A 22,204-nucleotide genomic window follows, 5' to 3' on the forward strand; every position below is an offset into this window, starting at 1 on the left:
CCCAAGAGCTAGGATTACAGGCGTGAGCCACAGTGCCCGGCCTATAAGCTTTTTTCTATTTAAATTTTTTAAACTATTTTCTTAAAAACAAAGACACAAACACACACATTCGCCACATACGCAGAGTCAGAATAATCAACATCACTGTCTTCCAAGTCCATATCTTGTCCCACTGGAAGGTCTTCAGGGACAATAACACACATGGAGCTGTCATCTCCTACGATAACAGTGCCTTCTGGGATACCTTCTGAAGGACCTGCCTGAGGCTATATTTACAGTTAACTTTTTTTAATAAGTAGAAAGAATACACTCTTTAAATAATGATAAAAAGTATAGTATAGGCCAGGTGCAGTGGCCCAGGGACTCTGAGAACTGGAGAAGAGACCCTGGGGTGGAGCTGTGGCCTGCTCCCCTTTGGCTACTGTCACATCCATGAAACCCACCCCTAGAAGCAACCCACTGCACCCTGGTACTCCTTTCTGTTCTTCCCCTGAAGCGGCCCCAGTTAGGCACTCCAGAATTAACCAAACACACTTGTTTTTATGTTCAAAGCTAAGGACAAGACTGGGTGAAGTGGCTCACGCCTCTAATCCTAGCACTCTGGGAGGCTAAGGCAGGAGGATCACTTGAGGTCAGGAGTTTGAGACCAGCCTGAGCCAAGAGTGAGACCCTGTCTCTACCAAAAATTAAGAAAAACATTAGCCAAGTATCATGGCGAGCACCTGTAGTACCGGCTACCTGGGAGGCTGAAGCAGGAGGATCACTTCAGCCCAGGAGTGTGAGGTTGTGGTGAGCCGTGACAATGCCAGGGCAACAGAGCAAGACTCTGCCAAAACAAAAAACAACAAAAACAAAACAAAACTAAGAACTGAGGCCCAGATTTCCTACTGCCTAGGAAGTTAACACAATTCTCCTAAGGCCAGTAGCCTCTCAGGGACATAAAAGCAACCCGACCCTCAAAATCCACTCAGCTAAAGACTAACAGAGGACAGGAGGAATGGAAAGAAATGGCCACGTCATTTATTACTACACATCATGTGCTTTGCAGACATCGATCCCCTCAACAACCCCTGTGAGGTAAGTACTATTATTCTCTCCGTATAACAGATGAGGAAACTGAGGTTCAAGGTAGGTTAAGCAACTTGTCCAGAATCTCTCTGGGACAGAGCTGAGACTCTGACTAACGTCCCTCTCACTCTGAGGCCATGCTCTTCTTACCTTTTGCACTTCGCTGGCTTTCAAAACTTTTACTGGTCAGGAATTGACTGCAGACCCTCAACAGGACAGGAAAGTTTTGTGTCACTGAAGCAGGGCTGCTGTTGGGGCTCAGGAACTGAGACTACGTCTCATTCATCTTGATGTCCTGAAAACAGCGTGGTTCTGTTCCATTTGATGGTGACAGAGTGTGGAGGACATTCCCCAGACTTCAGCGCAGCACCCGGCACATACCAGGAACGCGAACAGAGTATATGCGATGAATAAGGGAATGGGGAAAAAGTTGCTTTGAGATAATTGTCTTCTGACAAACTTTTTTTCCCTAAGGTACTGTCATTTTTATTTTACAGATGAAGAAAGCTTAACAAACACAAGTCATCTGATTCTGAGAACCTTTTACATGGAGGCTAATATGGTGAACCTCTGGAGAGAAAAAGGCATATTAAATTTTTACCATGTCAAGTATGCTAATACAACAATATTTTGCGTAGTACTGCAGTGGCTGTGGTTTTCAAGGGGAAATTAAAGTCTGGGATTTGTCTACCACCAGAAAGTGGAACTCTCTAGTGTAGCCTCTTTCATATTTTCATGTTTAGACAAAAAGTTGTTCTCCTCCTCTACCCTAGCTATGAAATTAGGCCAGGTCTCAGTATAAGCATCACTTCCTCTGGGAAGCCTTCCCTGACCACCTCCATCATAGGTTAAGAGCTGCTCCCAAGTGTCCCCATGTGGACCTGTCTCTGCCATTACAACCCTCTGCAGTATGATCATCTGCCCACTCATTTACATCCACCCTGGGTGGAACCTCTGCCCAGGGCACGTGCTACATCTTGTTCTATTGAATCCCCAGTGCCTAGCACAGTGTCTTGCACACAGTAGGTGCTCAATATATGTTTGTTGAATAAAGGAAAGCTTTGCCTTTTTACAAATCTCCTCTGTTCAAGAGTTGTTACAGGCCAGGCATTTTGGCTCACGCCTATAATCCTAGCACTCTGGGAGGCTAAGGCGGGAGATCGCTCAAGGTCAGGAGTTCGAGACCAGCCTGAGCAAGATTGAGACCCTGTCTCTACTAAAAATAGAAAGGAATTAATTGGCCAACTAAAAATATATAGAAAAAATTATCTACGCATGGTGGCCCATGCCTGTAGTCCCAGCTACTTGGGAGGCTGAGGCAGAAGGATTGCTTGAGCCCAGGAGTTTGAGGTTGCTGTGAGCTAGGCTGACACCATGGCACTCTAGCCAGGGTAACAGAGTGAGACTCTGTCTCAAAAAAAAAAAAAAAAAAGGGTTGTTACATCACTGGGGCTGCTGGTCTGATGGCCCTTCCTGAACCTATCCCAGGCCCCCAGACCCTGCTACCCACCCCCCTCCAGCCAGTGACAGGAGAACACATGGAGACTGGCCTGTCTCCTCCATCTGTTACTGTCCTTAGAGACACTGTGCACCCTGTAGTGTGTTGGAGCCAGTGACCCATTTGCCCTTCCTGCTCAGCCAATCAGAACAATAATAATCACCACATCTGTTGAATGCTTACAAAAATGCCAGCGATCTATATCAATTATTTGGAATCCTGATAAGAATTCCACAAAGGAAATATTACTACTCTAAAATATAAGAAAACTGACCCAAAGAGGGCTCAATAACTTGCCAGAGGTCATACAGTAACAACGTGGTGGATGGATGAATGAATAAATGAATGACCAAATATGTGCCTTGATAACTCTGGTGCTTTGCTATTCTTCTCTTTTTTTCTCCCATAAACACTGGGGATGGCTCCATGGAACTAAAGGAGCCAAGCGTCTCCTGAGCCAAGAGAGCAGGGAGTAGGGAAGAGTTGACCGCAGTAGAAATCAGCTCTGAGCAACACCAAGTTATTCAGTAACCTCAGATACTTGGTCCCCATGGACAACCTGACCAGATTGGGCCAGGGCAGGCAGCAGACACTGGTTCCCCTTGGCTACCCTTCAGGCACTCAGCTGGTCACAGCTGGAAACTGGAGATGGAAGGGCAAAGATTGGGCAAACCTTAGGACAGGCAGAATGAGAGCTGATGATGGAGTCGGGGTGGGGGGGCCCTCAGAGGAGGTCTGGAGTGGAGGGAGGAGGGAGAGATGAAGCCCCACCCCACCATTCCATCAGAGATTCCAGGACCAGAAGAGGCAGAAGGGAGGGCCAAGGGCCCTGACATCACTTGCCAGTCCAAAGGAAAACCATGGACTGAGCCTCTCCATGGTGCCTGGTTGTGGGAAATTTAAGCCTTTGCTACTTTACTCCCAAATTCATCACTAGGATTTAAAGATTTTAGGCCCATAACTCATGTATGTCAACTGCTCAGAAAATGTTTTCCTCTAACATTTCTGCTATTCTTTATTGCTTTCATTTGTGGGGAGCCAGGGGAGACTTTCCCTCTCAGGTGGCAGCCTGGCAGGTGAGCCCTCGAAGGGGAAGGTGGGGGGGAGGCATGGGGGGGGTACCCTCAGAAGGGGAGGGCTGTCAGGGTCCTGCTCTGTGCAGGACCAGGGCTGATATCAGCGGGTACCCACTGGTTGTTAAAATATCAAGATCATACCATATAGCTTGGTAAATAGCTTTGTCCAAAGGTCTCTAATTGTACTCTCCAGAGAGTGGCCCAACTCTCCTGGCCCTTCTAGGAGGTGCTCCTCTAGACCTCTCCACAGTCCAGCAACTAGAGTTAACACCTGATAGGCAGGGAACCTACAGGACGCAGCCCTGTAACGACCTTGACTAGAACCTATGGTTGTAGCCCCAGGGTTGGCACTAAAAGAATATTTGCTGAACAAATGAATGTGCCAACAGAGGAGAGGGACTATCAGAGACCCAGAGGAATTCAGAGGGGGACAAAGGGGGAGGAGGGGAACAAAGGGGGAACTAAGGGGGACAAAGATAGAGGAGGCTGGCATCAGGGAGGCAGTTCCCAGAAGACCCTAGGAAGGGCCAGCTCACTCTTCCTCGTTCTCCCTGGTTTGCAGCTCTTGATGGCTTTTTCCCTCCCAGGCCTGCCCAGTCCCAGACAGGACTCAGGAAGCATCTCTAAGACTATACTTTCAGGGATCATTTCTATAGTCCATTACTAGAGAAGTTTCTCTGAATGTGTAGAGTACCAGGAAGCATCTCTAGGGCCAAAGGCTGGGCCTGGGTAGAGCTCCCAGATGCTGAATCATTTTCCAAAGGCTGCTGACCAGACATCCCCCCTTGTTGCAGGAGGGGCCAGAGAACAACCTTCCTGCTGACCAAGTAAGGATGGAGAGCCTCTGGGAGAGGGGCTACCTAGGGCCCGACAGCCTGCTCAGCTGGGAGCAGTGCTACCGGAGGCTGCTACCTACAGGCTGACCCCTTCTCCCCTCTGTGCCCCGGCTGGGTGCTAAAGTGAGGAAAACTGGATATCTAGAATCCAACTGTCCCCCAGAGTCCATGCTGGGCTGGAGGCTCAAGCCATGAGGGGAGGCGGGGAGGAGGTGAACTGGGGAAGGAGCAGAATGTGAGAAAAGGAGGAGGGTTAGGGACTCCACTGTTGACCCCAACCCTGCCCATTCCTGGGAAGGGGCAAGCCCGGTTCCTAGGAGGAGCCCTACCCTGCGTCTGTTCTGAGGAGTGATTGGCCCTTATGAACTGAGACCCTGTCTCCTGGGAGTGGCAGTTTTTCCTTCAGGCCAAGGTTTGGGACATCATCATTGCAAACACTCTTGGCTCCCTCCCACACAGCAGCCCCCTCAGACAGGTGGGCCTGGGGTGGGCAGCAGTGTAGACAGAGGCCTCCCCTCCCATCAGCCCTGCTGAAACTGCCTTCAGCTTTTCTTCTTTGAAGCTCCTTGTGGACTACAGGTGTCAGGTGTCAGAACCAATATATCAGGGTCCCCGTCTGTTTAGAGCCCTGCAGTGGTCTAGCAGTAGAGGCCCTGTGCCTCAACAGGGCCTTCAAGGCCTTCCTGGACTCCCCCACCCCAGCCTCAGTTCTTGAACATACTCGCTCAGTTCCTTGGTTGTCCTTCCAGATTGCCGTCATACATCCCCTTCCTAGGAAGCAATTCTCCATCTCCATCCCCTCCCTTACCCCATCCCTGGGGACTCTGCAGCCCTCTCCTGGACCCCCAGGACTCTGTCCTTCTCTGGGTCACACACTTACCCCAATGGTAATTAGATCCCCTTCTAAGTGTCTGTCTCTGGACTACACAGTCGCTTCTGGAGGACGAGGCCAGCTGGTTCATCTTCACAGCCTGGCTCACAGTGAGTGCTCAACACGCATCTGCCTCCTTGTTGTCTGCCTACCAGGACCCGAGCGCTTGTGTAAAGAGGGACTCTTGACTCCTAACTGAGAAGACACTCCTTCTACCCAGCCGCCCTTCTCTCCAGCTCCAGAGGCAGCCCAGGCCCTCTCACATCCTCCCTGAGGCTGCAGGGAGCCCAGGTGTCAGGTGTGGCCGCGGTCCAGCCTGCTGCACTGTGGTGGGCACAGATTGCGGCTGCGGAGGCAGAGGAGGCTCAGAGTGGGTAAGGGACTCCACTGCGGAGGCCCAGTAGCCCAGCCCAGTTAATCATCAATGCCAGGAGAGCGCGGCTTATCTCCTCTCTTCATCTCTGCTTTTTCAGTAGGGAAAGATTGAGTAATCCCCCAACTCTCTCTCGTGTTAACCGTGGAGGGGCCAGGCCAGGGCCTTTAAGGGCCGCTTCTTTCTGGGGAGACCCTCTGTAAACTAACACCATGTGTGAGGGGGCGCGTCCCCTCCCTCACACCCCCTGCTCCACCCCCAGGTCCTGCAGCTGTGGGGCAGCAGGACGGAACACAGGGCACCTTTCCAGGGTCACTTCCAGGGACCTGTCCCAACTGGAAGAGCACCAGGGTCAGCTGGGCCAAGGGAGACCGGACCTAGGGGGCCAACGCGTCCCCACCTCAGGCCGAGGGCCCAGGCAGCTGTGGCCCCCTCCTCACACCCAAGGCGCTGGCCGGGGGCGGGCGAGGGCTAAGCCTTCGCGTGGGTGAAGCCTTGTGGGCGTGGCCCCGCTGGGCGTGGCCTCCGCTGGGCGTGGCCTCGCTCGGGCGAAACCTGCCGGGCAGCCGGGACTGTCAGCAGGAGCCTGGAGCCCAGGGAGCCGGCAACCCGCCGTCCCTGTCCCATGGCTGGGTCTCCCCGCCGCGCCGCAGGCCGGCGGCTGCTGCTGCCCCTGCTGTGCCTCTTCTTCCAGGGCGCCACCGCCATCCTCTTTGCCGTCTTTGTCCGCTACAACCACGAAACCGACGCTGCCCTCTGGCACTGGGGCAACCACAGCCACGCGGCCAATGAATTTTACTTTCGCTACCCAAGTGAGTGCGGGGTGAGGGCGTGTGGGAAGCGAAGACCTCAGGCTCTCTGGGGTCTTGGGAGCGGGCACCTGGGTGCCCGGATCTGCCTGGGTCTAGGTGGGCAACCCTCTCACTCTGAAGTGAAGGGGCCCCGGATTTAAAACGAAACCCCTTCACTAGTGTCTGCCCTATCCCAGGTACAATGCTAAGGGTGGCCCATACATTATTTCATTTAGTCTATGAGATAGACAAAGATGGGGAAACTGAGGCTCAGAAAGGTTAAGTGGCTGATTCAGGGTCACACAGTCAGAAGTGAGGAAGCTGGGATTCAAACCCAGATCTGAAGACCCGACGTTAACCACTCCCTTGTCCCACCTCCCAGTTGGCCTAACTGGACTTGCCTTTCCTGGGGGAGGGGGGGAGATCCACGCTGACCACAGGTGGAGGGGCTGCTAAAGGCAGCAATGGCAGCTGTTAGGTATGAAGCACTCACACCTGTAGGCAGCCAAGACTGGGCGAGGTCAGACATTTCTTCCCCCGTCCTCCAAAATCAGAGAGAAAATGATGCAACTACCTACCAGCTAACCACAGAGCAGCAGCCGCTAGACCTGACAGAAAGCATGGCAGGGTCATTAGCCCATTTCACAGAGGAGGAAGCTGAGTCTCAGAGGGGTTGTGACTTGTTCATGATCACCCATTACGTAAGTGGTAGAGCTGGAACTAGGACTCAGGCACCTTAAACTTCTTGCTCCAGGAGTCACCTGCTGCTGACAAGGTTCAAGAGGGAGACAGTTAACCTTCCTCTCCTTCTGCTGCCTCCCCCCACCATGAGAACAGAACCTCTCCTTCAAGGTTGTGGGCCCTGTCTTGTAACTTAGGCCCTAGGCAGCTGGAACCCAGAACACCTGACCTCCCACAATTCACCACAAATACTTTTGAGCATTAGTTTTCTCCATCTCAGCAATAGAAAAAAGGATGCCTCAGTTTGAAGGCTATACATTCAAACAAGGCCTGGAGTGTTAGTCTCTAGTGGAAAAAAAAAAAAATCCCAGGCTGTTATTAGCCTACTTTCTACATGCAGAGCTGATGGCAGGCTGTCTTCACCTTGCCCTCTCCCAGACCCAAGAAAAGGAAGCTCACAATACCGAGGATATAGAGGGTGAGGTGAAAACTTGGACTTGGGCATGAACCGCCAGTTCCCCTGGCCATCCTAGGCAGAAGGGGCTATGGTTCCTCCCTCCCCATATTTTATCCCCAGCCCTGGCTAGAAAAGATGAGCCATGGAAGCTGGGATCAAACTCAGAGCCACAGGGCTGGGATGGCAGGGGCTCATTCATTTGTCTGGAGGGGTAGGGAGTTGAGAGGGAACAGTCAAGAGGCTGAAAGAAGTAGCTCTTGTCCAGGGGTCTGACCTGGATGCTTGTCATGAACCCTCCACTTGCTTCTCCCATGGGCTTCACTTAGGGCCTCAAAGCCCTGCTTGTTACAAAGTCCTACCTGGAGTCCAACTTCTCGCCCCCGTCTCCTGCAGTGGTGGGCTCTCCTCAGATATGCAGCTTTCACCCTGGATTGCAGTAAGAGGGTTGTAAGTGGCGGGATTCCTACCTCTTTGTCTGCCCTAGGTTTCCATCCCTGTGGACTTTGACCCTGCTGTGGAGAAAGTTAGGGGAGGAGGGGGGTGTGAGGTCCCTAGAGCCTGGGGCTTTGATGAGCCGGGTCCTTACCTGTCCCTTTGTCCAGGGGAAGGGGTCAGGGCCAGAGGGAGGTGTAGCCACTGGCCTTTGATTCGGGAGATGAAAGGGAGTTCTGTGGCTGTTGTTGAGCTCAGGGACTGGCCAATGCTAAGGGCGTGGCTGCTCTGAGGGTCTGTCTGTTTACAGGAAGGGCCCGCAGAGCCTATCTACTCTAACCCTCTCAGGTATGGAGGGAGAACCAGAGAGGTCATGTGACCCACCCAACGTCACGCAGCAAGAGCCAAGCTAGAACCAGGTCTCTTCATTCTCCATCTGCGGCCTTTTCCTTACATTATAAGCCTCTATAGCCCTGAGGCAAGCGATGAAAAATAAAGAAAAGGGGAAAGGAGCCAGGGCTACAAGGGGCATGGATACAAACATGAGAAAGTGTTCTAAGAAAAAATGTGGACAGGTCTTGTAGGGAGGAGATTTAGGATAGATGGACTCAGACTCTTCTTGGAAGAGGGGGCCTTGGGGGATGTGACCCAGATGAGAGTGGCTTGTGACTTCTTCCAGGAGAGTGCAGCCCCACTGTCCTAGGGGTGGGTGTGGTGGGTGGGGGTTGGGGATGATGGCCTCCCCAGGTCCCCCTCCCTTCTCCTTGCTCCTCATGTTAATATATATATATATATATATATATATTTTTTTTTTTTTTTTTTAGACAGAGTCTCGCTTTGTTGCCTAGGCTAGAGTGAGTGCCATGCGTCAGCCTAGCTCACAGCAACCTCAAACTCCTGGGCTCAAGCGATCCTTCTGTCTCAGCCTCCCAAGTAGCTGGGACTACAGGCATGAGCCACCATGCCCGGCTAATTTTTTCTATATATATTAGTTGGCCAATTAGTTTCTTTCTATTTATAGTAGAGACTGGGTCTCGCTCTTGCTCAGGCTGGTTTCGAACTCCCAACCTCGAGCAATCCACCCGCCTTGGCCTCCCAGAGAGCTAGGATTACAGGCGTGAGCCACCGCGCCCCGCCTATATATATATATATATTTTTTTTTTTTTTTTGAGACATTCTCACTCTCTTGCCTAGGCTAGAGTGCCATGGCGTAAGCCTAGCTCACAGCAACCTCAAACTCTTGGGCTCAAGCGATCCTCCTGCCTCAGCCTCCTGGATAGCTGGGACTACAGGCACACGCCACTGTGCCCAGCTAATTTTTTCTATTTTTAGTTGTTTGGCTAATTTCTTTCTATTTATAGTAGAGATGGGGTCTTGCTCTTGCTCAGGCTAGTCTCAAACTCCTGAGCTCAAGCAATCCTCCTGCCTCAGCCTCCCAGAGTGCTAGGATTACAAGCGTGAGCCACCACGCCCGGCCCTCATATTAATATCTTTATATCCACATCCTACAGATGAGGAATCCAGGCTCAGAGAAGTTAAGTGGCTTCTCCAAGGTCATTGGGTCAGAAGGGGTCAGGAGACCTGGCGTTTAGATTCAATTCTGTCAGATGCTAAAGCCCCAGATCTAACTGCTGCCTTGTCCCATAATCTTGTCTTGTCCAGGAGTCATCTAGCAAGGTTGGGGAGAGGCTGTAAGGAGAGGAGGGTGGGTAATAGGTGGCTTTAGAGCAGGTGTCCTCAAACTACAGGCCAGAGGCCACATGCTGCCCGCCGAGGACATTTATCTGGCCCGCAGGGTGTTTTTGCCGCAGCTGCCTGTCCTGCTTAGCAACCGACTGTTCCCGGGCCCACAGTGCACATGTGTGGAATGTGCGCCACACTCTCCAACAGCCCTCCAGTGGTCTGAGGGACAGTGAACTGGCCCCCTGTTTAAAAAGTTTGAGGACCCCTGCTTTAGAGGGCTGCATCTTCTCTCCAATCAAAGGTGAATGGGGGCGGGGCGCAGTGGCTCATGCTTGTAATCCTACCACTCTGGGAGGCTGAGGTGGGCAGATTGCTCGAGGTCAGAAGTTCAAAATCAGCCTGAGCAAGAGTGAGACCCCATCTCTACTATAAATAGAAAGAAATTAGGCCGGGCACAGTGGCTCACGCCTGTAATCCTAGCACTCTAGGAGGCTGAAGCGGGCGGATTGCTTGAGGTCAGGAGTTCAAAACCAGCCTGAGCAAGAGTGAGACCCTGTCTCTACTATAAATAGAAAGAAATTAATTGGACAACTAATATATAGAGAAAAAATTAGCCAGACATGGTGGCGCATGCCTGTAGTCCCAGCTACTCAGGAGGCTGAGGCAGGAGGATTGCTTGAGCCCAGGAGTTTGAGGTTGCTGTGAGCTAGGCTGACACCATGGCACTCACTCTAGCCTGGGCAACAGAGTGAGACTCTGTCTCAAAAAAAAAAACAAAAAAAAAACGTGCATGGGTCTGGTGGGGGTGGGACAGGGTGGGCAATAGGCTCTTTCCCGCCCCATAGGGACCCTCTAAAAGGAATGTTGAGAGGTCATCTTATCCATCCCCTGCCTCTAGCCGGAATAGCCCCTAACTCATCAGAGCCCAAGGGGAATCTCTCTGTGTGGAATGTTCCCCAAGGAAGGAGATTTCTTGATGTTTAGACTCCACTTGAAAGGGCAAAGGATTGAGTTTTGATTCCAAACAAACCTAGTGGGAGATGTAAAGATTACTGCATTTAAGACAAGCTTTAGAGTGGTTTTGGCATGTAATGGACAGGAGCCCTTCGACCCAGTGTACTTTGTTATCTTGCTGTCCTTGAGCACAAGAATAGACATGGATTCTCTTTACCGCTTGTACAAGGAGAAAAGAAGTCAGGTAGTAAGACCTAAAAGAAATCAGGATGCAGGCTGAGTTTTGTTCTTGTTTTTATTTTTTTTTTTGAGACAGAGTCTCACTCTGTTGCCTGAGCTAGAGTGCCGTCCGTCAGCCTAGCTCACAGCGACCTCAAATTCCTGGGCTCAAACGATCCTCCTGCCTCAGCCTCCTGACTAGCTGGGACTACAGGCATGGGCCACCATGCCCGGCTAAACTGAGTTTTAAGTGATGCCTCTCCCTTTCTGTTGGGGATATTCTCCCCAACTATCTCAAATGTTTGTCATTTCTTTCTGTTGAGAACATTCAACATCCTCCTATCTATTTGAAACTAATACATTATTGTTAACTATAGTCATCCTGCAGTGGTATAGAACACTAGAACTTATTCCTCCTATCTAGCTGTGATTTTGTATCCTTTAACAAATCTCTGCCTATCCTCCTTTCCCCCATTCTTCTCAGCCTCTAGAATCCTCTAATCTACCTTTTTTTTTTTTTTTTTTTGAGACAATCTTGCTTTGTTGCCCAGGCTAGAGTGAGTGCCGTGGCATCAGCCTAGCTCACAGCAACCTCAAACTCCTGGGCTCAAGCAATCCTTCTGCCTCAGCCTCCCGAGTAGCTGGGACTACAGGCATGTGCCACCATGCCCAGCTAATTTTTTCTATATATATCAGTTGGCCAATTAATTTCTTTCTATTTATAGTAGAGACGGGGTCTCACTCTTGCTCAGGCTGGTTTCAAACTCTAATCTACTTTTTACTTCCATGAGATGAATTTTTTTTTCGGCTTCCACATATGAGTGAGATCATGCAGTGTTTAACTTTCCATTCTTGGCTTATTTCACTTAACACCATGTTCTCCAATTCCATCCACATTGCCACAAATGACAACTTTCATTCTTTTTCATGCCTGAATAGTACTCCCTTGTGTCTATATTCCACATTTTCTTTCTCCATTCATCTGTTACTATTGGGTTTTAAGATCTGGGTGATCTAGGGAGTGGGTGGATCTAGGGAAGCAGGGTTGGGGACATTGGGTGTGGCCAGTGGGCCTCTAGACCCTCATGACCCTCAGCAATGGGGGCTGGCAGCTGAGCTGCAGATCTCTAATTTCAGCACACACCCCGCCCTCTGCCAGGGGCTTGCAAAATCATTTCCTATTTGCCCAAATATATGGCACAAAGAAGCATAAAAGTGTGTTTCAGTTATTGATTGCATTCCAAAGTTCAATAATAATTATCTGACTTGTTGATGCCTCTTCAGATTAAACAAAAAAGGTGACCATGATGTTTTTAAAAATTATCTACCTTTTTCTACAAGAAATTTGAGGTCATTTGCAACAAAAACATGTATATAAGAAAAGCAGAGAAGGAGACACAAATAATGAACTCCATAAGGGCCGATGGTTGTTACAGTTGATATTTCAGTGTCACTCTGAGCTTCCAGGAAGCCAAGAAAAGAGGGAAATATGAACAGTTATGTTGTTCTCATCAGAACCAAGGAAGCCTCACGCATGCGATTCTCTGATTCTTCGATGTCTGTCTTCCATGCTCTGTGAGAGCAGAGACTGTGACTGCCTTGATGACAGCCACATTCCCACAGCCTGGTCCACGGGTGCTCCACACATCTGTCACATGAATATGGAAAATAGACGGGTTCCTCCAGGAGGAGTGACATTTCCTAGTACTAAGTTCCAAGAGAAATTTCTCATGTGGAGCCCTAAGCTGGAATTTAGGGTAATGATGGGCCCTGTTTCTCAATAACAAATTTTCAACAAATGCGATGACAGCACAGCACTCATGAAATTCTTTCTCTAGTGTTTCTTTTTTTTTTTTTTTTTTTTTTTTGAGACAGAGTCTCACTCCGTTGCCAGGGCTAGAGTGCCATGGCATCAGCCTAGTTCACAGCAACCTCAAACTCCTGGGCTCAAGCAATCCTGCTGCCTCAGCCTCCCGAGTAGCTGGGACTACAGGCATGCGCCACCATGCCCGGCTAATTTTTTCTATATATTTTTAGTTGGCCAATTAATTTCTTTCTATTTATAGTAGAGACTGGGTCTCGTTCTTGCTCAGGCTGGTTTTGAACTCCTGACTTTGAGCGATCCTCCCGCCTCAGCCTACCAGAGTGCTAGGATTACAGACATGAGCCACCGCGCCCGGCCTCTAGTGTTTCTTGAGATTGAACCCAAAATTATAGCATGGCATTGCTACATACATAGGCTTAAGACAAAGGAGATAGGACCAGAGGGACTGGCTGAATGTCAGAATGGGTTGTTTCAAACCCTATTTACAAGAGATGGGGAGGAGAGCTGTTACAGAACAAACTAAAGCAATTATTTATCTCATTTTCAGCATTACTATATGTTATTTTTATTGGCTTAGCTTTTTATAGAATAGAAAGCAAACAGAAAAGGCCCCAAATCTTCCTGCTCATAAACTTCACTGAGTCTTTAAAAAAATTTAGGTGATTCCTCTACAAAGCTAAATATTTGAACCATGGAAAGAAACAAACTAAAAAGTAAAATTCTCCTTCCCAGAGTCACCATACTGTACAACTCCAGGGGGCGTCATTGTTATTGAAGTAGTGCAGCATAGCAGCCCTGCCCCATTCTTTCAATTTCTTTTCTCTGAGGTCATCTCTGTTAACAATTTAAATCTATTTCCTAAAAATAACTTATTACCTAAGTTATTTTTTAAAATATGAAAATCCTCAAAGAGGTATGGACTCTAAATTATGAGGTGTTGAGGTTAGACATCAAGAAGGACTTTCCGGGACAGGCCTGGTGGCTCACACCTGTAATCCTAGCACTCTGGGAGGCCGAGGTGAGTGGATCGTTTGAGCTCAGGAGTTCGAGACCAGCCTGACTGAGCAAGAGCAAGACCCCGTCTCTACTAAAAGTGGAAATAAATTAATTGACCAACTAAAAATATATATAGAAAAAATTAGCCGGGCATGGTGGCGCATGCCTGTAGTCGCAGCTACTCGGAAGGCTGAGACAGGAGGATTGCTTGAGCCCAGGAGTTTGAGGTTACTGTGAGCTAAGCTGATGCCATGGCACTCTAGCCTGGGCAACACAGTGAGACTTTGTCTCAAAAAAAAAAAAAAAAGAAGGACTTTCCAGCAGAAAGGAAAAGTTGAAAAGAAGCCTGTAGGGAAGAGAACTCTGAGCATGGAGGGGCGGGGACGGCAGCAAAAAGAGCATAAGTTGCATTTTCAGCCACTCAGTTGTAAGAGACCCGGGGATGGGGCACATGAGTGAGGCAGAGAATGAGCAAATGAGTAACCAGTAACTCTACTCCCTTACTCCAGCATGGGGACAGCAGGGATGGTCTGGGTGCCACTGATCCAAGCTGGCTGGCTCAAGGCTGGGAGGCCCTGCCATGCCTGGGGAATTTTATAGGGTTGGGTCAAGGCAGCCCTAGCTGGTGAGAGCTGGGGACACTGGCAGGGTGGCTGATTATAGGTTGTGGCCAGAGCAGCCCCTGAATGCCCCCATGCACCCCTGCCCACCACAGGCTTCCAGGATGTGCATGTCATGATCTTCGTGGGCTTCGGCTTCCTCATGGCCTTCCTACAACGATATGGCTTCAGCAGCGTGGGCTTCACCTTCTTCCTGGCCGCCTTTGCCCTGCAGTGGTCCACACTGGTTCAGGGCTTTCTCCATGCCTTCCATGGTGGCCACATCCATGTTGGTGTGGAGAGGTGGGTGGCAGCAGCCTCCCTGGTTCCCCCAGGCCCACTTGGGAGGCCCCCAAAAGTCTGCATCCTGAGCCATGTTTTTGACTCACTCATTGATTTCTCTAGGTACCCTGCCTGTTCCCATTGGCTGATTTCTCCCATCCTTGACCCACACACTCAGCCCCACCCTTTTATCCTTTAGGGCCCCTGTTACCCAAGAGCTATGAGGCTAGATAGCCTAATAGGAAGGGCAATGTTTCCAGGAGCTCTTGGCTCAAGTTCTGGTTCTTCCACCTACTATGGGCTTTGTCAGTCAAGTCACAGAAACTCCCTGAGACTCGGTTTCCTAATCTGCAAAAGGGCCAGGTGATCCCTTCCGACTCCCAGGGCAGAGCCTGGAGCTCCTTGCCTCCTCTCCAGATCTCCCTCCCCCTCCCCCGCTCGGGCTGCCCCCAATTCATGCCTGGCAGAAGCCCAGAAGCCACCCTTCCCCCCTCCCTGCCCCATCCCCCAGCATGATCAACGCTGACTTCTGTGCTGGGGCCGTGCTCATCTCCTTTGGTGCCATCCTGGGCAAGACTGGGCCCGCACAGCTGCTGCTCATGGCCCTGCTGGAGGTGGTGCTGTTCGGTGTCAACGAGTTTGTGCTTCTCAGTCTCCTGGGGGTAAGAGTCTGGGCAGGGCTGAGTGTGGGGTGGTCAGTGCCAGTCCCAGGGCTGCTGTCCAGCTCCGTTCCACCCCACAGGTGCGGGATGCAGGCGGCTCCATGACTATCCACACATTTGGTGCCTACTTCGGGCTGGTCCTCTCTCGGGTCCTCTACAGGCCCCGGCTGGAGAAGAGCAAGCACCGCCAGGGCTCTGTCTACCACTCGGACCTCTTCGCCATGATCGGTAAGGCCTGCTGAGGTGGGGTAGCGTGGGGGCTGGTTCTAGATTCCTCTGAGGCCTCGGGGTTCTGGCTGGGCACTCCCTTCCCACTGGATTCTGCTGTGAGAGCCTGGGATCCATGCTCCTCAGTCCCAACCCTTTCAAGACAGGCTCTTAGAACTCAGCCCTGGGGTACACGCATGTCCCACATTCATTCCCAGAGGCCTTTCTAAATCCACTTCAATCTAGGTTTAAAACCTTCCCCAGCACCCATCACCCACATGATAGAAACCAGCCTCCTCTTGCCTAGCACACTGGCTTGAGCAGGTCTTGGCCGCCCTCCCTCTCCTCCTCACCCACCGTCCCCTCACTCTGGGCTCCAGCCAGACCCAGCTTCTGCCCACCCCTTGCCTCCAGGCTTTTGCATGTTTGGTTCCCAGCAAACAGATGACCTCTGCCTGCCTTTCACCTCCTGAGGACACTTCCTCCCAGGCAATTCCCCAGGAAGCCCCTGCACTCTCAGGCACGGGCGTTGGGGTGTGGGTCTTGGGTCACTTTGCAAAGCAGTAGGGGCCAGGTGCGGTGGCTCACGCCTGTAATCCTAGCACTCTGGGAGGCAGAGGCGGGCGGATTGCTCAAGGTCAGGAGTTCGAAACCAGCCTGAGCAAGAGCGAGACTCTGTCTCTACTATAAATAGAAAGAAATTAATTGGACAACTAATATATATACAAAAAATTAGCCGGGCATGGTGGTGCATCCCTGTAGTCCCAGCTACTCGGGAGGCTGAGGCAGTAGGATCACTTGAGCCCAGGAGTTTGAGGTTGCTGTGAGCTAGGCTGACGCCTCAGCACTCACTCTAGCCTGGGCAACAAAGCGAGACTCTGTCTCAAAAAAAAAAAAAAAAAAAAAGCAGTAGTAGCCGGGCGCGGTGGCTCACGCCTGTAATCCTAGCTCTTGGGAGGCCGAGGCGGGCGGATTGCTCAAGGTCAGGAGTTCAAAACCACCCTGAGCAAGAGCGAGACCCCGTCTCTAGAATAGAAAGAAGTTAATTGGCCAACTGATATATATATATAAAAAAATTAGCCGGGCATGGTGGCACATGCCTGTAGTCCCAGCTACTCGGGAGGCTGAGGCAGAAGGATCGCTCGAGCCCAGGAGTTTGAGGTTGCTGTGAGCTAGGCTGACGCCACGGCACTCACTCTAGCCTGGACAACAAAGCGAGACTCTGTCTCAAAAAAAAAAAAAAAAAAAAAAGCAGTAGGGCCTGAGCTAGGAGCCCCGTCACCATCACTTGTTTCTTCTAAGCATGCACCTCCACCTTGGCCTTGGCTCCTCTCCCTACCTTCACAAACGTCAGGTAGGAAAGGAAATCCGTATTTTACTTTCTCATAGAAGGTCTTGAATAGGGACTGAAGTGCCTATTCTTATATTTGAAAAAAGAGGCTGGTTTTGTATTTCTCACCCACCTCTGGGTTTGTTGTGAACTAGAGCACAAGTAACCCTAGGTCAGCTGAGGCCTCCTTGCCCTTTGAGACCAGATGAGTTTGCTTTGAAGTCCAAAGGCTTCACCGAGATATCCATGTATTGCCTGGAGATCTACATTCTCAAATCTCTGCCTGCCACCTCCTGTTTTTTCGTGTGTACTTCACATAGCCTTCCTTGAGTTTCCCACAAACTCTCCACCTAGAAGACACATATGCGTGTGTGGTAGAGCTCACTGAAGACTGTGGGGTTGGCCGGGCACGGTGGCTCATGACTGTAATCCTAGCACTCTGGGAGGCTGAGGCGGGAGGATCGTTTGAGGTCAGGAGTTTGAGACCAGCCTGAGCAAGAGCGAGACCCCCATCTCTACTAAAAATAGAAAAATTAGTTGGGTGTGGTGGTGAGTGCCTGTAGTCCTAGCTACTTGGGAGGCTGAGGCAGTAGGATCGCTTGAGCCCAGGAGTTTGAGGTTGCTGTGAGCTAGGCTGATGCCACAGTACTCTAGCCTAGGCAACAGAGTGAGACTCTGTCTCAAAAAAAAAAAAAAAAAAAAAGACTGGGGTTGCAGGGAGAAATCACACCTACCCCATGAACCACTCAGGACTAAGGAGTGGTCCCCAAGCCTCTCACCTTGCTGGCGTACTCTACAGGGTCCCTAGCCTTTTCCCTCACCTGTCATTTGGCTCCTTCTTCCTCTCCCTCCAGGACTGACCTGGGAACCTCACACAGGCAGGCAGGGTATATGAACTCCCAATTCTTACCTGAAAACATGCAGGCCCAGCCAGCCCAGCTGAGGCTCTGGTGCTCAGCAAACAGAGGCCTCTCCCGAACACGGCAGGGTCCACCCTTTCTAGGAGGCGGTTGAGGTTATAAAACACATTGTTTTCCTGATACATAATATATCAAGTACCCAGCATGGTGCCTGACATGCAGTGGCCTTTGCTTTTTCCCCTCTCTTTTCTCAACACTCTGTGCCAGTGCCCTTCATAGCTGCCATTTGTCAGCATTTAGCACCTGCTGGGCTGTGGACTAGGCATTTAATCATTGCCTCCCTTAATCCTCACTTTATGAAGTGGTATTATTATCAATTCCACTTTATAGATGAGGAAACTGAGGCACCCGGGAACAGGTAACTTGTCTGCAGTTACACAGCTCATATCTTGTGGGGTAGCCCCTCACTCCCTCTCACTCTGCCCGCCTACCACTTAGGGACCATCTTCCTGTGGATCTTCTGGCCCAGCTTCAATTCTGCTCCCACGGCGCTGGGGGACGGGCAGCATCGGACGGCCCTCAACACGTACTACTCCCTGACCGCCAGCACCCTCAGCACCTTCGCCCTGTCAGCCCTCGTCAGCAGGGACGGGCGGCTCGACATGGTATCAGGGGGAGGGTTGGGAGAGGCAGAGGGATGGCCTGGGAGGGGGAGGAGAGCCCTGAGACCCTGCAAGGAAGATCCTCCAGGGGAGCAGGTAAGGGCACAGGCATGGGGCTCCACCTGTACTAGTGGTGGTGGGGTCAGAGTGGGAGGAGATGACATGATAGGACAGTTAGAGGTTAGATTGCAAGGGGACTTCCAGAAGTAGTAGGTGTTGCTGTGGTTGGATGGGGTTGGGCTGTGTGTTGGGGAGTGACGATCTGAAAGGGCCACCAATGCCTTGCTGTCCCCTGTTCCCTTAGGTCCACATCCAGAATGCAGCACTGGCCGGAGGGGTTGTGGTGGGGACATCAAGCGAAATGATGCTGACACCCTTTGGGGCTCTGGCAGCTGGCTTCTTGGCTGGGACTGTCTCCACACTGGGGTACAAGTTCTTCACGGTATAGATGCCTCTCGGGCCCTGGGCAGAACACGGAGGCTTCAGGACCTTTCCTCCCACCTCTCCAATAGGCCTAGGGTGGGGTGGGAGGGGGCACAGGGGACTCATCATCTTTCCTTTCCTCCAGCCCATCCTTGAATCAAAATTCAAAGTCCAAGACACATGTGGTGTCCACAACCTCCATGGGATGCCAGGGATCCTAGGGGCCCTTCTGGGGGTCCTTGTGGCTGGACTGGCCACCCATGAAGCTTACGGAGATGGGTGAGTTTCTCCCAACCCACACTGCAGTCATTAGCCTTTGGAATGACCCCTCTCACTCTCCTTCTCCGTGGGCCAACAAAAAAAGCAGTGTGTAGCAGTGTGTATTTTCATTCATTTATTCATCCACGTTCTGAGAGCCAAAGAACTGGAGTGAACAAGATCAACCCAGGGACTGCCCTCTGGTCAGTCAAGTGCAGTAGAAGGTCATTGAACAAATGATTTCAAGAGTGTTAAGTGTGATTGGGCACGGTGGCTCATGCCTGTAATCCTAGCACTCTGGGAGGCCGAGGTGGGCGGATTGCTTGAGGTCAGGAGTTCGAAACCAGCCTGAGCAAGAGCTAATATATATATATAAATAAAATGAGCCAGGCATGGTGGCACATGCCTGTAGTTCCAGCTACTTGGGAGGCTGAGGCAGCAGGATTGCTTGGGCCCAGGAGTTTGAGGTTGCTGTGAGCTAGGCTGACACTACGGCACTCTCTCTAGCCTGGGCAACAAAGTGAGACTCTGTCTCAAAAAAAAAACAACAACAAAAAAAACGAGTGTTAAGAGTTACTATAGGGAACCCCGCACCGCCGCCGCCACCGCGCACCTCCCGCGCCCGCGCCCCGCGCCATGGACCCCGCGCTGGCCGCCGAGATGGGCGAGGCCGAGGCCGTGGCGCGCACGGTGCTGCAGTACCGGCGAGACGCGTCGGGGTGGCAGCCGTGAAAAAAAAAAAAAAGAGTTACTACAGGGTCAGTTACAGATGATGACCCTACAGATCTATTTTTGCATAACAGAGCTCAGAGGAATGGGTGGGCAAAAGCAACCCTCAAACTGAGTCTTGAAAGGTGTGCGTGTGTCCACTGGCATACAGGGGTGAGAGGGTGTTCCAGGCTGTGGGCCTGGCTTGAGCAAAGGCCTGGAGGTGAGACTCAGCCTCCCTTGAGGCACTTTAGGCTGCTTCATGTCCACTTGTGCGAGTGCTGGTGCAATGACCAGCCCTGGCCCTGTGCTCCATCCCTGCTCCCCCACCCCGGGTCTCCGGGTCTCCGCAATCTGGTCTCCCTGCAGCCTGGAGAATGTGTTTCCACTCATAGCTGAGGGCCAGCGCAGTGCCACGTCACAGGCCATGCACCAGCTCTTTGGGCTGTTTGTCACACTGATGTTTGCCTCTGTGGGCGGGGGCCTTGGAGGTGAGTGACCTTGGATGGCTGTTGGTCGGGGGCTGGCTGGCAGGAGCTCCAGGGAGGGGAGAAGACAGAGGAGGGGGAATCTCTGGAGGACAGACCATTGGATCCTATGCCCCATACTGATTCATTCACTCACAGGTATTTATTGAGCACCTACATTGTACCAGGTGAGGGGTTGGGTTGTGGGTTCAGGGGTAACCTCCTTCCAGTGGGGAGGTGCAGGTGGGTGCCTGTTCCTTCTAGGTGCCAAGGGAGGCTGGGGAGCTGCTAGGAGCTGAGTGAGACCCTCTCTTTCCAATCTGTGGCTCCCTTGTGCTGCTTCCTCTACCCACTAGAGGGCAGCCCAGCCTCAGGCTGAGGCCTAACCCGGGCAGGCTGCGCTATCCCCCACCGGGGCAGGCCAGGAAGGGGGCTGCCTCGCTCACCACTAGACCAGAGCACAGAAAGCTTCCACGGAGGCAGACTGTCCCCGGGCCCCTGGTCACGCAGTCCTTCCTCAAGTTTGGCCTTATTCTTTTTGACCTTCAAAATAAAAACTGATTCAGCATCCCTACCCTCCTGCTTTCATCCAGGTTTTCCTTCTCTAACCAGGTTCGATTCATTCATTCACTTAGTAATTTATTTATTCAATAAACATTTTCTGTGCCCCTCCTATGTGAGAGGCCACAGAATGCTCAACAGCTGTGGTTCATGACGGAATCATGATTTGGTCTATTACTGACAGTACAAACTTGAGCAAATTATTTAACTTTCTGAGTCTTGGTTTCTTTGTCTGTAATACAGGAATAATACTCACCTTGCAGGGTTGCTGTGATTTCTCAGGAAGGCAGTGCTGGGCAAGCTGTTGGCACAGGGCCTGGGACATAGTAGGTGCTCAACAAATACAGCTGGGTTTTGCCTGCACCAGGCACCATGTTGACCTCATGCATCCCAGCCCCTCTGTGCCCTGTAGTGTGGGTAGAAATATCCCCACAGTAGAAGAGGAGAAGCCTCACATATCCTCCTTCCCCTACCAACACCAGGGCTGCTGCTGAAGCTGCCCTGCCTGGACTACCCCTCAGACTCCCAGTGCTACGAGGACCAGGTTTACTGGGAGGTGAGGCACAGCTGCAGCCCTCACACCCTCTGACCCTCCCTTCCCTGCCTCTCCTCCTGTGGCCCAACCTGCCTTCTTCCTTCTTTGCCTGCTCCTCCTCTAGGGTGCACCCCCCTGGAGCTGCCCCTTTACCCCCGCCACCCCCTCCTGCCTTCCAGGTGCCTGGGGAGCATGAGGATACAGCCCAGGAGCCTCTTCGGGTGGAGGAACCCGACACTCAGGCCTAACCTGCTGCCCGCCCCCAGAGGATGTGCTCCTGCTAGAAGATGATTGGCCACTGTTGGGAAGTCCTTTTCTAGCTCCCGTTTCTCCTGTTGCAAGAAAGGATTCATGAGCTAGAAGCAGCCTCCTTCCGTAGGCAGAGTCTCCCCAGGAGAGGGACGATAGAAGGCTGGGAGATGCTATATACTTGGAGGGGGCTATAACTTGGGGGGAGAACCTCATGAGCGCCCCACCCACTGCCGCACCAGCCTGCACGTGTGGGTAGAAAGGGCCAAGGTGAGGCACCTAAGTGACCACTGATCCACTGACCTAGCATCACACGGTCATAGTGAAGCCCAAGCCAGGCCTGGCTCTTTGAGGGTAATAAATGCCACTGTCACTAAGGACTCTGACTCCTTTTATTTGTGCCCTGGGAGCATGGGAAGTTCCTCTTTCCTTCTAACTCGCAATGTTAAAACCTCAAGGCAGGAAAGGACTTTAGTAGTGACAAATCCTGCCTCCCTGGGTCCGTGGAACTCTAGGATGCCATGTCCTACTAGGTGAGTGCCCAGCCTGGGCTTGCCTGTCTCCGGGGACAGGGAACTTATTCTCTCTCAGAAAACCTGTATTTGTTATAGGACAGCCTGGGCTGCTGGAGAGTTCTCCTA

The 22,204-nt window shown here is 51.5% G+C and overlaps 1 protein-coding gene and 1 pseudogene across 2 annotated transcripts in view; both read left to right on the forward strand.

Annotated features, from left to right (window-relative positions):
• Positions 1-21,943, forward strand: part of LOC105873130 (ammonium transporter Rh type B) — a 41,112-nt gene extending 19,169 nt beyond the window's left edge. Inside the window, exons 1-10 of one of the 2 annotated variants that reach the window (XM_012767736.2) lie at positions 6,296-6,534; positions 14,476-14,662; positions 15,153-15,303; positions 15,384-15,531; positions 18,199-18,365; positions 18,667-18,804; positions 18,931-19,064; positions 20,121-20,242; positions 21,262-21,335; positions 21,494-21,943. In XM_012767736.2, coding sequence (XP_012623190.1) covers positions 6,348-6,534; positions 14,476-14,662; positions 15,153-15,303; positions 15,384-15,531; positions 18,199-18,365; positions 18,667-18,804; positions 18,931-19,064; positions 20,121-20,242; positions 21,262-21,335; positions 21,494-21,562 — 1,377 coding nt within the window. In that variant the 5' untranslated portion in view covers positions 6,296-6,347 and the 3' untranslated portion in view covers positions 21,563-21,943. Of the gene's footprint in view, positions 1-6,295; positions 6,535-14,475; positions 14,663-15,152; positions 15,304-15,383; positions 15,532-18,198; positions 18,366-18,666; positions 18,805-18,930; positions 19,065-20,120; positions 20,243-21,261; positions 21,336-21,493 lie in introns of those variants that run through there. The other variant, XM_076000239.1, reaches the window with a different exon arrangement.
• Positions 4,268-4,388, forward strand: LOC142869644 (uncharacterized; annotated as a pseudogene).
• Positions 21,944-22,204: the final 261 nt, after the last annotated feature.

Source organism: Microcebus murinus, chromosome 2, assembly GCF_040939455.1.
Source record: "Microcebus murinus isolate Inina chromosome 2, M.murinus_Inina_mat1.0, whole genome shotgun sequence".
NCBI classification, from domain to species: domain Eukaryota; kingdom Metazoa; phylum Chordata; class Mammalia; order Primates; family Cheirogaleidae; genus Microcebus; species Microcebus murinus.